The sequence below is a fragment of the Tursiops truncatus genome, chromosome 7 (assembly GCF_011762595.2).
Source record: "Tursiops truncatus isolate mTurTru1 chromosome 7, mTurTru1.mat.Y, whole genome shotgun sequence".
In the NCBI taxonomy this organism is placed as follows: domain Eukaryota; kingdom Metazoa; phylum Chordata; class Mammalia; order Artiodactyla; family Delphinidae; genus Tursiops; species Tursiops truncatus.
This window is the reverse complement of record NC_047040.1, coordinates 44,697,656-44,711,348: the sequence shown is the minus strand read 5'-3', so window position 1 is coordinate 44,711,348 and position 13,693 is coordinate 44,697,656. Positions and strand designations below refer to the sequence as shown.

General features: G+C 39.4%; 1 protein-coding gene and 1 long non-coding RNA gene across 3 annotated transcripts in view; one reads left to right on the top strand and one right to left on the bottom strand.

Moving 5' to 3' along the window:
• LOC109549357 (uncharacterized) overlaps nt 1–11,177 on the bottom strand; it is a 42,928-nt gene extending 31,751 nt beyond the window's left edge. The window contains exons 1-2 of one of the 2 annotated variants that reach the window (XR_012333033.1): nt 10,827–11,177; nt 8,437–8,617 (exon numbers count right to left, since the gene is read on the bottom strand). This is a non-coding gene — a long non-coding RNA (uncharacterized lncRNA). The remainder of the gene's footprint in view (nt 1–8,436; nt 8,618–10,826) is intronic. The other variant, XR_002175637.3, reaches the window with a different exon arrangement.
• Nucleotides 11,178–11,361: 184 nt separating this feature from the next.
• The window catches only part of WDR75 (WD repeat domain 75), a 41,246-nt gene continuing 38,914 nt past the window's right edge, over nt 11,362–13,693 (top strand). Inside the window, exon 1 of the mRNA XM_019931538.3 lies at nt 11,362–11,506. Coding sequence (XP_019787097.2) covers nt 11,421–11,506 — 86 coding nt within the window. The 5' untranslated portion in view covers nt 11,362–11,420. The remainder of the gene's footprint in view (nt 11,507–13,693) is intronic.

The following is a 13,693-nucleotide window of genomic DNA, read 5'->3' as shown; positions in this document are numbered from 1 at the left end:
GTTGACCATTAATAAAGGCCAAATTATCAATTAATTACCAACACAGCATTATAATTATACATATGTATTATAATTATACAAATGCATAATACACATTTTTCACTAAAGCTTTGCTTCTTAATCTAGAAGCTAAATACCTATGGCCTTGAACAGTTAAATATAATGACAAATTCAAGGACACTTTTATGTTTATTTAACAAGACAAAAATATGTGAATATACATGGAACTGCATAAATTTTTAGTCACTGATATATTTTACTGATACATGTAGAAGATAACTCACTAACTTAAGAACATCAGCTGTTATGATACCTATTAAGTTTTTACTATGAAGGAAAAAAGGTCATGTATTATCACCTTGAAATAACATGAATCAAAACTTTTTCATAAATCAAAACATATATCAAAACTTTAAAACTATAATCTCTAATTTTTAATTAAAAAATGATTTTGCATTTATATTTCCAAACCTTTAGACAAAACTAAATCTGGTCTCACCCTTTCTTTCAATTCTTTTTTTTGCGGGGGGTGGGCCGGAGCACAAGGTAGTGCGGGCACTTTTGCTGGGCATTTTCTTTTTTGTTTTTTTGTTTGACAGCACCATGCAGCTTGTGGGGTCTTAGTTCCCCAGCCAAGGATTGAACCCAGGCCCCCAGCAGTGGAAGCGTGGAGTCTTAACCACTGGACTGCCAGGGAATTTCCCTTTCTATCAATTCTTTCTCGCTACCTAGTTACTCCTTCCATGTATCTGTAAGAAAACGAAACTAGAGTCCTTATGTTCCACAAACCCATCACACTAGTGCTAATCCATTCTGCTGCCTCAAAAACTTGTTGTTCCCTTCACTGCCTAGAGAAATTCCCCTCTATCATTCAACACTTACCTCCGATAACTTCTCTTCTATAAAGTTTTCTTTCGTTCCCCTAGATTATGGGTCGGCTGTCCTGCACTGTCAGAAATTTTTAATTTGTGCTTCTTTCCTAAGTTACATTGAATGTTCCTTAAGATAAGGATCTTTCTTAATCCTTTCTGAGCATAGCACAGAACCTGAGGTAGGCCCTTAACAACTATCATCAACATAAATCAGATATTAGAATACTTCCAAATATAGTATTTAAATATCTGATACTTGAGAAGGTACATAGGCGTTACATAAAAATCTGCCTTTATTACTGCTAATCTTTAGGAAAATAGAAGTTCAGTTATTATTAAATGATAATATCAGTGAGAGTTAGTTTGGTTTTAAGAAAACTTGTATCATTAGAGTGAACAGCTTGCTAATTAAAGAATAAACAAAGCTTACAGGGAAGGAAAGAATATCATATGGTTATCAAGGAAGGATTTTAAAGCAAAATCCAACATTTATTTGGGCAACTGTTTCCCAGTAATAAACTGCTACTCACTAATGGGGTCAAAGATACTAGATGGCTCTCCAGAGGCCCTTTTCTATTCAAAGGGCTTTCAAAATAAAATGGGGATGGAATAAGAGGTTAGGGAACTGTTCCTTCATGCACCAAATGCATTCTCAGAGTACTAACATCTGTTTCAGTTTACATACTTTAAGTATGACTTTACACATGGAAATTAAACTTAGGCAACATGCTTAAGAAGCCTGTCTGCAAAAGAACTACACATACCATTAACAGCTGGAATTTGATTAGGTTCACATTCTACACAACATAATAATCTGTGAGCCACCAATGACCCCCATCTCAAAACCCAAATGTCAAAGAACAGCTTCTAATGCTCATGAAATTTTTAGAGTATAGAGGGATAAGACAGTGAAGGAAGAGGAATCTGATTCCAAAACAATATATAGGAGTTCTAGAACTTAAAGACATCTTTTGTAAAAACAGACAAGTAAAGATGCAAAGATCTTTTTGAATGTTTCTATACTAAGAAATTCTCATTCTATAACACTCTACTAAGTTTAATTATTAGTTAGATATTTAAAAATATTTTTCAATGTGCTAATACGATAATTATAATTTCTGGTAGGCTGAAGTACAATATAACACAAAAGCTACAAAAATAATGATGCACCTTTGGTGCCACCATGTGGTATATCTGTATTTTTGCAGTCATAGTTTTTTTTTTTTTTTTTTTTTTTTTTTTTGGGTACACGCGCCTCTCACTATTGGGGCCTCTCCCGTCGCGGAGCACAGGCTCCGGACGCGCAGGCTCAACGGCCATGGCTCAGCGGCCATGGCTCACGGGCCCAGCCGCTACGCGGCACGCGGGACCCCCCCGGACCGGGGCACAAACCCGCGTCCCCTGCATCGGCAGGCGGACTCCCAACCACTGCGCCACCAGGAAAGCCCAGTCATAAATAAATAATGGTTTTCATACCTAGTTCTGAAGTCGTCATCATCAGCTCAGATGTCTGGCATGCAAATACTATTAAATACTTTAGGAATATAGGGTCTGTTCCCAGATAATTTACATACTAATAAATCATCAACCAGTAAATGGTAATTAGGAACCCACAATGCAGGAAACATTGCATTATGATACCTTGAAGACCAATATACCATCTTGCCCTCAAAGAGCATACATCTGTAAACACGAAAACACAGACAAATCAATATTAACAGGAAACAACTCAAGCTATTATACAATTAAATCGCAATAAATGGTAAAGAAAAGTTTAAGTGCTCTGACTGGAAACTAGGAAGGTAAATGAGAATGTTCATGGAAGAGAATTGAGAAGGTTTGAAGCTCTTGGAAAGGATTTAGATATTCAGAATGAAAATAAGGGTATTTCAGGTAGAAGCAACATTAAATAAAGGTAAAGATCTAGAATCATCATGGAATGCTAGGCGGACCACACCCACAGTGAGGTTCACAGAGGTGAGAAAAATAAGCTAGATAAGAAAAAGTTAGGACAATTTGTGTCAGTCCTTCATTGCCAGATCCAGAAGCCTAGATTTTAGCCTATGGGTCATAGGGAATCATTGATTCAAAATATCATGCTTTTATTTCCCACTGTAGATATAATCCCTCTGCCACGTGAATGTCTATAAGTTTATACAAAAATAATTTACTTCCCAAATTGGGAATAATCTAACAGCTCAGATCCTTTAATCCCTCACTCTGAGTAGGTAATAATTTGAGGTTACAGAGCCCTGAAATCAAAGTCAACCAGTAAATCACCCCAGAGGGAAAAAATTAATAAATAAATATTAAAAAGGAGGATGACTGGGCCCAAGGAGATGTGAAACCTTCTTCCTAATATTTTACTGAGATCTGTTTTGAGAGGATGGGTGTGCATTGCAGGGGAGGAAAAGAATTTTAACAAAGAAGAAAGGAGAAGAAATTTAGGCTCATAGGCCCCTTTCAAAGCAAAGTGTAATGTAGTGTGTATTGGGGAGGACCAGAGGCAGGCAAAGGAATGAAGGACTAGGACAATTGCTAGGGGACACTTAGATGTCCAGGTAAAAATAAAAACTCCAGCAGTGGGTCACTGTGATTCAAATTGTTAATGTAAAAATCAAAAGAAAAAATAGAAAATTTTTTATATTATATATTATTGGATGCTACACTGATTTGTTCTTTAAAACGTAATTACAGAGCACCATGAAGAGTAAAAGATCTCCAGGCAGGGAGATTCAAATCTCCTGAATCTTCACATGTGAGAAATCACGGGGAAAAGTTGGGGTCTTTGTTTATGCTGTCCATTCTGCCTGGAATGTCCTTTTCAGAATCTCTTTACATGGCTTACTTCTATTCATCCTTTAAGAATTAGGTGAATCATCACCTCCTTCAAAAATGCAGGCCAGGTTAGGGGGCCTTCTGTAAACCCACATCACCAGGTATATACCTAATCAATTTGCACTTGCTTTCACCATAACATAATGATCACTTTTGTGTCCATATTCCTCAATATAAGATCCTCTCTGATGTACCATGTACCATGTCTTAACTCATCTTTATATCCCCAGGAACCAGGACATTGTCTTATAGTAACTATTCAATGCTTGTTGAATTAGGAAGCAAAATGTGTTATTAAAAAGATAAAATTACACACCTATCAGAATGGCCAAAATCCAGAACACTGACAACAAAAAATTCTGGCAAGGATGTGGAGCAACAGGAATTCTCATACATTGCTGGTAGGGTTGCAAATTAGTACAGCCCTTTTCGAAACAATTTGGAGGTTTCTTACAAAATTAAACATACTCTTACTATACAATCCAGTAATAGCACTCCCTGGTATTTACCCAAAGCAGTTGAAAACTTAACATCTACACAGAAACCTATACATGGATGTAATAGCAGCTTTATTCATAACTGCCAAAACTTCAATGCAAACAAGATGTCACATCCTCATCAAGTGAATGAATACATAAACTGTTGTATATCCAGATAATGGAATATTATTATTCAGCACTAAAAAGAAATGAGCTATCAGGCTATGAAAAGACATGAAGGAAACTTACACGAATATCACTAAGTGAATAAATAAATAAACTGTGGTATATCCAGATAATGGAATATTATTATTCAGCACTAAAAAGAAATGAGCTATCATGCTATGAAAAGACATGAAGGAAACTTACACGAATATCACTAAGTGAAAGAAGCCAATCTGAAAAGGCTACATATTGTATGATTGCAACTATATAACATCCTAGAAAAGACAAAACTAGGGATGGAGACAATAAGAAAATCAGTGGTTTCCAGGAGTGGGAGTTGAAGAGGAAAGATGAATAGGCAGAGCACAGAGGATTTTTAGGGCAGTGAAAATATTCTGTATGATATTATAATGCTGGATATATGTCATTATATGTTTGTTCAAGCCCATAGAATGTACAACACTAAGAGTGAACCCTTAGGTAAGCTAGGAGCTTGCGTGATTATGATGTGGCAATGTAGGTTCATCCTTGGTAAATATCTTCCCATCTACACTGTGAGAACCTGGCAGGGTTCCTGGAGATAAAACATATGAAAGTGTGGGGACACTCATGCAGCTAGGCCCCCTTGGAATTTTTAACTATCAAAGTTGTCCACACTGACCCTCCAATAATTTGTCAATTATAGCTTAAGTTTTCTTTCCCAAGTACTGCTCCAGCAATGGCACTCTGCACTTGGGCATCTGCTCTGATATGCTGTGATTCTATCTGCCTGTCTCCAGTTTGGGGAGCAGGGGCAGTGCTTTTCCTTGTGACCTCAATTATTTGATGGACCTAAGAATTGTTAATTTTCAGTTGTTTTTTTCTTTCTTTTTTCTTGTTGTGAGTGTGAGAGTAATGATTTCCAAGTTCCACACAAGCTAGACCAGAATTGTGACTACTGTGATAAACCAGAAGGGACCCTATATGACTTTTGACACTAGACCACAAGACACTCTCTGAGGAATGTCAGCCACCACGTAAAAATTCCAACTACCCTGGGCTTCCCTGGTGGCGCAGTGGTTGAGAGTCCGCCTGCCGATGCAGGGGACACGGGTTCGTACCCCGGTCCGGGAAGATCCCACACGCCGCGGAGCGGCTGGGCCCGTGAGCCACGGCCGCTGAGCCTGCGCGTCTGGAGCCTGTGCTCCGCAACGGGAGAGGCCACAACAGTGAGAGGCCCGCGTGCCGCAAAAAAAAAAAAAAAAAAAAAAAAAAAAAATTCCAACTACCCTAAGGCTGCTATGTCAGAGACGCCAGGTTTCGGTGCCCTGGTTGATAACCCCAAGTACGCTTGCAGCAAACAGTCAGCATCGACTTCTGACCATAAGTGCGCCATTTTGGATGTCCAGTCAAGTCAAGCCTTCAGATGACTGCAGTCCAGCCAACATGAAAAATCCCATACAACCATCTCAACTGACACAGAAAAGTCACTTGACAAAATACAACATCCTTTCACGATTAAAACACTCAGAAAACTAGGAAGAGAAGGGAATTTCCTCAACATGATAAAGGGGACATATGAAAAATTCGCAGCTAACATCATACTTAATAGTGAAAGATTGAACACTCTCCTCCCAAGATCAGGAATAAGACGAGTATGCCTGCTTTTACCACTGCTATTCACCATTGTACTGGAAGTTCTACCCAGATCAATTAGGCAAAAAAAAGAAAAGAAAGAAATAAAAGGCATCGAAATTGGAAAAGAAGAAGTAGTATCTATTCACAGCTGACATGATCTGACATATAAAAAACCCTAAAGAATACAAAACAGAAAACTATTAGAGCTAGTAAATGAATTCAGCAAAGTTGCAGGATACAAGATCAACACACAAAGATCAGTTTTATATCTATACACTAATAATTGTGGGGATGGAGGGAGAAGTAAATACTTAATGGTAAACGATTTCCTTTGGGGTGATGAAAATGTCCTGGAACTAGATAGCGTGGTGGTTGCACAACATTGTGAATGTACTAAATGTTACTAATAAAAAAATTTGTTATGTGTTTTTCACCACAATTTAAAAAAAAAAAAAAAAAACTGATGTCCAGGTTACATTGCAGACCAATTACGTCAGAATTTCTGAAGATAGGACCGGACCAGGTTTCATTATTTTCTAAAGCACACCAGGTGGTTCCTATGTGTAGCTAAAGTTAACTACAGCTTTATATATATTAAGGAGAATTTAGTAAAAGGTTGGTATGAATAGCTAGAATATCCTTGGGGATATAACTAGCATAAAATATTTATTAAGGCCAGGTACTTAAAAGTATAGTGTTTTGTATGAGTTGATTTTTATGTTGGTAGGACTTGCGAGTCTACTTAATGGCTTATTTTGCACAGTTGTCATTAAATTGTGGAACTTTTTTTAGCTTTATGAAGCTATGCCTTATTGCCTAGCCTCTCAGATTGAAATCTGAAAGTTCAATAACAATTTTTAATTTTTGAGATATCATTTTAATAATCTGAGAAAAAAATGACCACCAAAGAAAACCGTAAGTTCTCTTTTGCAGTGTTACTTCCCAATTATATTACACCCTCAATCTGTACAAAACAAAATAATACTATCCATGTTTCCAGTCTTCACGAACACCCTCCTTCTCCCTTCCTAGCTTACCATTGACCAGAAGCCTTACCAATAACAAAATAATCAGTTAACATATATTTTTATTAAATGTATATCTACATACGTTTTATGCATTCCTGACATACCTAACTTTCTCTTAATTTTTTCGATATTTTTAGGCAATTCAGTGCATCTGTGAGTTTTTTCAAATTGTCACAAACCTCCAAAAAAATTTTCCAACATGTTTATTGAAAAACATCTGCATATAAGTGGACCCACAGTTCAAACCTGTGTTGTTCAAGAGTCAACTGTATAAAACTCTTCATATAAAACATAGGAGAATATTTTCATAAACTTGGAATACATAAAGTGTTTTCAGATACAATAACAAAAGCATGATCCATAAAAGAAAAAAAGTGATAACTGTACTTCATCAAAATTTAAGCCTTCAGTTCTGTGAAAAACACTATTAGAAGAATGAAAAGACAAGCCACAATCTAGGAGAAAATATTTATAATTCACATATCTGACAAAGGAATTGTGTCCAAAATATATAAAGAAATCTCCAACTCAACAATAAGAAAACAACCAACCAAGAAAACAATGGATAAAATATTTGAAGACATTGCACCAAAGAAGATATACAGATAGGAAATGAACACATGAAAAGATGCCCAACACTGTTAATCATTAGTGAAATAAAAATTAAAACAATGAAATCCCACTATAAACTTATTACAGTGGGTAAAATTAAAAATACTGACAACACCAAGTGCTGACAAGGATGTGACGCAACTAAAACTTTCAAAATTTACTGATTAGAATGCAAAATGGTACAAAACTGGAAAAACAGTCTGGCAGTCTCTTAAAAATTTAAACATATTATTTGACCCAGCAATCCCATTTATTGGTATTTATCCTAGAGAAATGAAAACTTATGTTCCCACAAAACCCTACAAATTACTGTTTAAACAGTATTATTCATAAGTTCCAAAACTGGGGGAAAAAACTAAACATCCTTCAACAAATAAACAAATTGCGGAATATTCATATAATAGAATACCACCCAGCAATAAAAACGAGAAAACCAATGATCTATACAACATGAATTTCAAATACATTACGCTAAGTGAAAGAAGCTAGATTCAAAAGGTTACATACTATATAATACCATTTATACAACTTTCTGGAAAAGGCAAACTACAGGGACAGAGAACAGATTAGTAGTTGCCCAGTGTGATAGTTAATTTTATGTGTCAACTTAACGGGTCACAGGGTGCCCAGATATTTGGCTAACCATTATTTCTAGGTTTGTCTGTAAAGGTATTTTCAGATGAGATTAGCATTGGAATCTGTGGACTCAATAAGGACCCAGTAAAGCAAATTGCTCTCCCCAGTGTGGGTGGGCATCATTCAGGGCCCATTAATAGCCTAAGTAGAACAAAAGGAAGAGGAATAGAGAATTCGTTGCTTCTCTACCTGACTGCTCAGCTGGTACGTCATTCTTCTCCTGTACTTAGACTGGATTTACACCATCAGCTCCCCTGGTTCTCAGGCCGTCAGACTCAGACTGAATTACACCACAGGCTTTCCAGGGTGTCCAACTTGTAGACTGCACATTGTAGGACTTTTCAGCCTCCATAATTGAGTGCACCAATTCCTTTTAATAAACAAACAAATAAATAAATTCTATTGGTTATGTTTTTCTGGAGAACCGTGACTAACAGACTTTGGTCCCAAGAAAGGAGTGCTGCTGTAACTAACAAATACCTAAAAATATGGAAGCAGCCTTGGAACTGGATAAAGGTAGAGGCTGGAAAAGTTTTAAAGTGTGTGCTATGAAAAGTCAGTACTTTCATGAAGGGACTTTTAAAGATGATTCTGGTGAGGACGCAGAAAGAAAAGAGGAGAGCTGAAGAAAACCGAAGACCTGTCAAAGATGCTCAACTCAATAAATGAACCAAACTTCCCTTGCTCTCTTCTACAAAACGCTTAGGGAAGTATCTGAAACCATGTACAGAGAGTATCTAGCCACCTCTATCACCCTCAGTATTCTATTACTTCTTTCCAGTCCTCCAAACACTTTAGAAAATTTTGCTTTTATTTTAGTGTTTGCAGGCCAATCAACAAAGACTGTTGTATGATATATGAATGCCAGTATATGAAAAGAAATATTAGACTTAAGAAGCAGAATTCATTATACTTAACAATTCTTGAGAAAGTGACTCCACATTACACTCTTAATTTTAAACAGTGAACTCCCCACCCTTGCTACCTTTCAATCGTTGTTCATTGATGCAGTATGTATAGGCAACTTCATTTGCCTTACACCATTTCATCAGTCCTTTTCCCTCCTGATTTCTTCTTAAGAAATCATACTCTCTTATAATACTCCCTCCTCTTATGGATTTTCCCAAAATTTTAAATAGTTCCCTTTTTTTGGCTGCCATTAGTCATTCCTCTTGGTTTTCCCAGTAACACATATCTCTATTCCACAAAACATACTCTCAAAATAAAAAATGCAGGGCTTCCCTGGTGGCGCAGTGGTTGAGAGTCCACCTGCCGATGCGGGGGACACGGGTTCATGTCCCGGTCCGGGAAGACCCCACATGCCGCGGAGCGGCTGGGCCTGTGAGCCATGGCCGCTGAGCCTGCGCGTCCGGAGCCTGTGCTCCGCAACGGGAGAGGCCACAACAGTGAGAGGCCCGTGTACCACAAAAAATAAAACAATAAAAAATGCAAATATCCTTTAACCCCACAATACCTATTCTAGGAATCTCTCCTACAGCAACACTGTCACAAATTTATGTGTCCTGTAGCACTATGTGCCACTTTTTAAAAAATGGAAATGACTAAATGTCCACCTTTGAGAGTATGACTTAATCAATTATGGCACATTTACTCTATGAAATACTATGCAGTTATCAAAAAGGAGATTAAAAATATGTATACACTGCAGTGAAAGCATATAGAGAGGGGAAAAAAGAATACATGGTGCCTTGCATTGCACTGCAGAATAATGTTAAGGTGTATGTATGCCTAGAAAAATATCAGGAAGCATATACACCAAACTTTTAATGGTGGAGAGATACTCATAAGGTATAGGATCTACCGAGACCATTCTATTTCTGCATTGAATTATTTTATATCAAATTTGTATTAACATTGAATTGTTAAAATATCATCTTTTAACCTACACGACCTTAACAAATATATATTCATCAGGCTAAGCCTAAACCTCCTCAGAGAAAACTATTCTCTCTTATATTACTGTTTTATTTTCTTCGGCACACAATCTCTGATCATCTCGTTTGTTAAACGTCTCTCTCCCATAGAAGGTAACAGGGCAGCAGTCACGTCTGTCTTGCATTGTGTCTCACATATAGAAGGCTCTCAATAATTATTTGCCTCTAGAAACACTGAAGGGATGTGGTAATTTTCTACACAAGCAAGGCAGATCTCCTGTTCTTGTTAAAGTTAACCTGTCACTGGCTCTTTACCCTTAGGAGTGTTACAGAGCCAGCACAGAGGGGATTGGTGGAAGGAAGGAAGGAAGGGAGGAAGGGAGGGAGGAAGATAAGCACCCGCTAATATACAGGGGCCACGAAAATGACACACATAAGTTTATAAAAAGGAATGGAGATGGAGACATAAACTTTCTCAGAGTTCAGGACTTCGGTCGACTAATTACGGAAGCTAAAACCACGGCAACACGCACAAAACAGTAGCAAACCAGGGAGCAGCGGCCCTGGAACTTGGCCAGGGTAGAGTGCAATGTCAGATCGGCCAAGAAGGTCCAATGAACCAGGGAGAGAAATAGAAACCAGAATCCCGGAGTAAGAGCCAGGTGTCCAAAGGAAAAAGCAAACCTCTTGGAGCTGTGAAGATTCTGTAGGAACGTATGCTCTGCTCAGAGGAACAGAACAAAGTGACAGCCAACGAGAGGAGCTAACAGCTGTGTAAAAACAGAACGCTACCTTCCCAACCAAGAACTCAATTGCGCGACCAGGAATGCTGTTGGCGCAAAACGCTGGCGTCATCTCGCAGCTCCTGAATCAAAGTTAAGAGAAAGGTGAAGCCTGGCGGGATATGGGAAAGGACTGGCGGTCATCTGACACACTTCGGGCCACCTTTCCCTTCCGGCGTAAGAAACTTTAGAGTCAGATTAACAAGTCCGGAGAGAAATTTATCTTTTCTAAATAAAAGTTTAGAGGGATCTAATATAAATGCATTCTATGTTTCGCTCTTTCCTTTTTTCACATGTCCTAATTTGACGTTGCCCAAACCAAAGATGGCCGCTCAGGCGCTGGGTCTTACCATTGAGAACTACCATAGAGACTGAGGCCTAGAGGAGCCCTGCGAGGATGGGGTCTGTGGGCTGGGGAAAACGCCCTATCAACCGGCTTGCGTCGGGGCAGCTCGGGGCGGGGCCGGCGCCAGCGAGTCCTTGCGCTTGCGCGAAGATGGTGGAGGAGGAGAGTCTCCGCGTGGTTCGTTGTGGCGGCAGCGAGTTGAACTTCAGGAGAGCGGTGTTCTCTGCAGATTCTAAGTAAGAGGCCACCACGCGTTGCAGGCCCAGCTGAGGGGCGTGAGTCCCCGGGGGATGGAGAGAAAGAACTGTCGGGCGCGTCTGGACAAACCAGCAGGCGGTTCTGGGCTCGGGGAAGGGTCGCGCGTGCGGGAGACTGCAGGGCCAGCGGGAGGGAGCTGGTCCCCGTGTGCTGTAAGAGGACTCAGAACCCCTTAGTTCCGTAGCACCTCAGGCTGGGGCGCGCATTCCCCGTCCCCGGACCTGCAGGTAGATTGAGGGGCCCCCGGGCGGACCCACGTATCTAGAATCGGCTCGGCGTTGGGGCGGCTGGGAAAATGGTCCGGGCACGGATTTGTACGCCACTGCTCTTGCAAGACCACGAGGAGTATCCCCTTTTCGGACCGAATCGTGACTTGGAATTACTGTATGATTAAAGATTCTGATTTCTCCACACTTCTCTACCCCCTAAAAAGGCATTTTGGCAACCTTTTTTGGAGCTCTGCGTAAAAACTGCCATTAGATTCTGTGTGGGATAAAAACACGTGTAAGCCCTGGTCCCCTTCCTCAGGAGCTCAGGGTAGCTGGAAACCTTAACTAAACCCAGTTCATCCATTGTGTGCCCTTCGCAAGGTTCTTAATCTCTGCCTCAGTTGTCTCATCTATGAAAGGGGAATAATATTTAGTAATCTATCTCGTAGTGTTGAGAGGATTAAATGCCTTAATACAATACAAATAGAGCAAGTCAAACAATGCCTAGCACTTAATGGCTCAATATACGTCAGCTGTCTCCATCATTGCTCTATTGTCAACATCATCTAGAAGTGACACAATGTAAAAAAACGTTTTCAAGTCACTCAGGGATAGAGAGACACTTAGTAAAAACCCTTTCTATCTTAGAAAAGTAGAGGTAGTATCTTATGAAAGTTTGTATGCCCCGCAATGTCTTGCTGTGGGTGTATGGCAGATAGTTATTGAATGCATGCATGACTTGAAGGAGCGTTCATCAACTGCCTTAGAGGCAAAAAAAAAATCCTTCGTCTTTACAATAAAGAGGGCTTCTTTGATACTTAACCTTGTGAATCAGAGGAAGAAACTGAGGCTTCAAAAGATTGCTAAAGTTCTGCCACTTTGGACTTATATCCAGTGTACTGTTTGTATATCTCATTCATTATACTGGGATCCATTGTATTTCACTTGATTAGTGAAAATTGATTCGTCCTACAATTCATTTTTAAGTATTTATTAGCTATGTATTTATAGCAAGCTGCGATGACAAAAACTAAGATAATTCCAGGATTGATCCTACCTTCAAGAGCTTTCAGTGTAGTGAGGAAAAGAAGATAATCAGTAACAGATGTTTCATACAGTGGCAGTTTGGGATCCCATAAGAAACAAGAGTACTTCAAACTGGAAGGATGGAGAAGGTTGATGAGGAAGTGATGTTTAGGCTAGACATAGATGGATGGATGGTATTTTGACTAGGAGATATGGATGGAAGGCATTCCAGATAGGGGGCACAGTATAAGCATGAGGACTGTGGTACAGTTAGCTTGTAGGAATGGTATATGAAGAGAGCTAGTGGGAAACGAGGTTCTAAAGGGAACATAGAGTCAGTTCTTGGTTGTTTGGTCCAAAGAGAGTGTATTTTTTAATTCTGCAGATAAGGTGTTGGTGGGGAGGGGAGGGCGGGACACATGATTGTGTTTCCTCAATAATATTAATCTGAGAACTCTATAAAACTATACAGTATGTGGTGGAGAGACGAGAGGTGGCTAGGCTAGCATATTCAAGGTGCAGTGATGGCACCGAAGGAGGAGTTACACAGTGAAAGTTTCCCTTCAGCAGTAGGATCTTGCAAAACTAACAGGAGTTTGCCCCTTCGGTGATACTGGGAGGAGGGCAACCAGGCAAAGTGAGCAACTAGAAATTGGGGCGGGGGGTGGGTGTCATGTGCATAAGAAGGTCAGTATACTTGCAGCATAGGCTGAAGGTAAGTGGTGGGAGAAGAGTCTAGAACATTATAGACCAGGTATTAGAAGACTAATGCAGGCATCCAAGCAAGAAATGATTTTGGCCAGAATTAAGATAATAATGAAGATGAAGAGAAAAGACAGAGTTTTGGAGTGATTTAGCAATTAGAATTAACGAGGAGAAGATGTAGGGTTCACATGTGCCTGTTGAGTTTAAAGTACCTTTAAAACGACC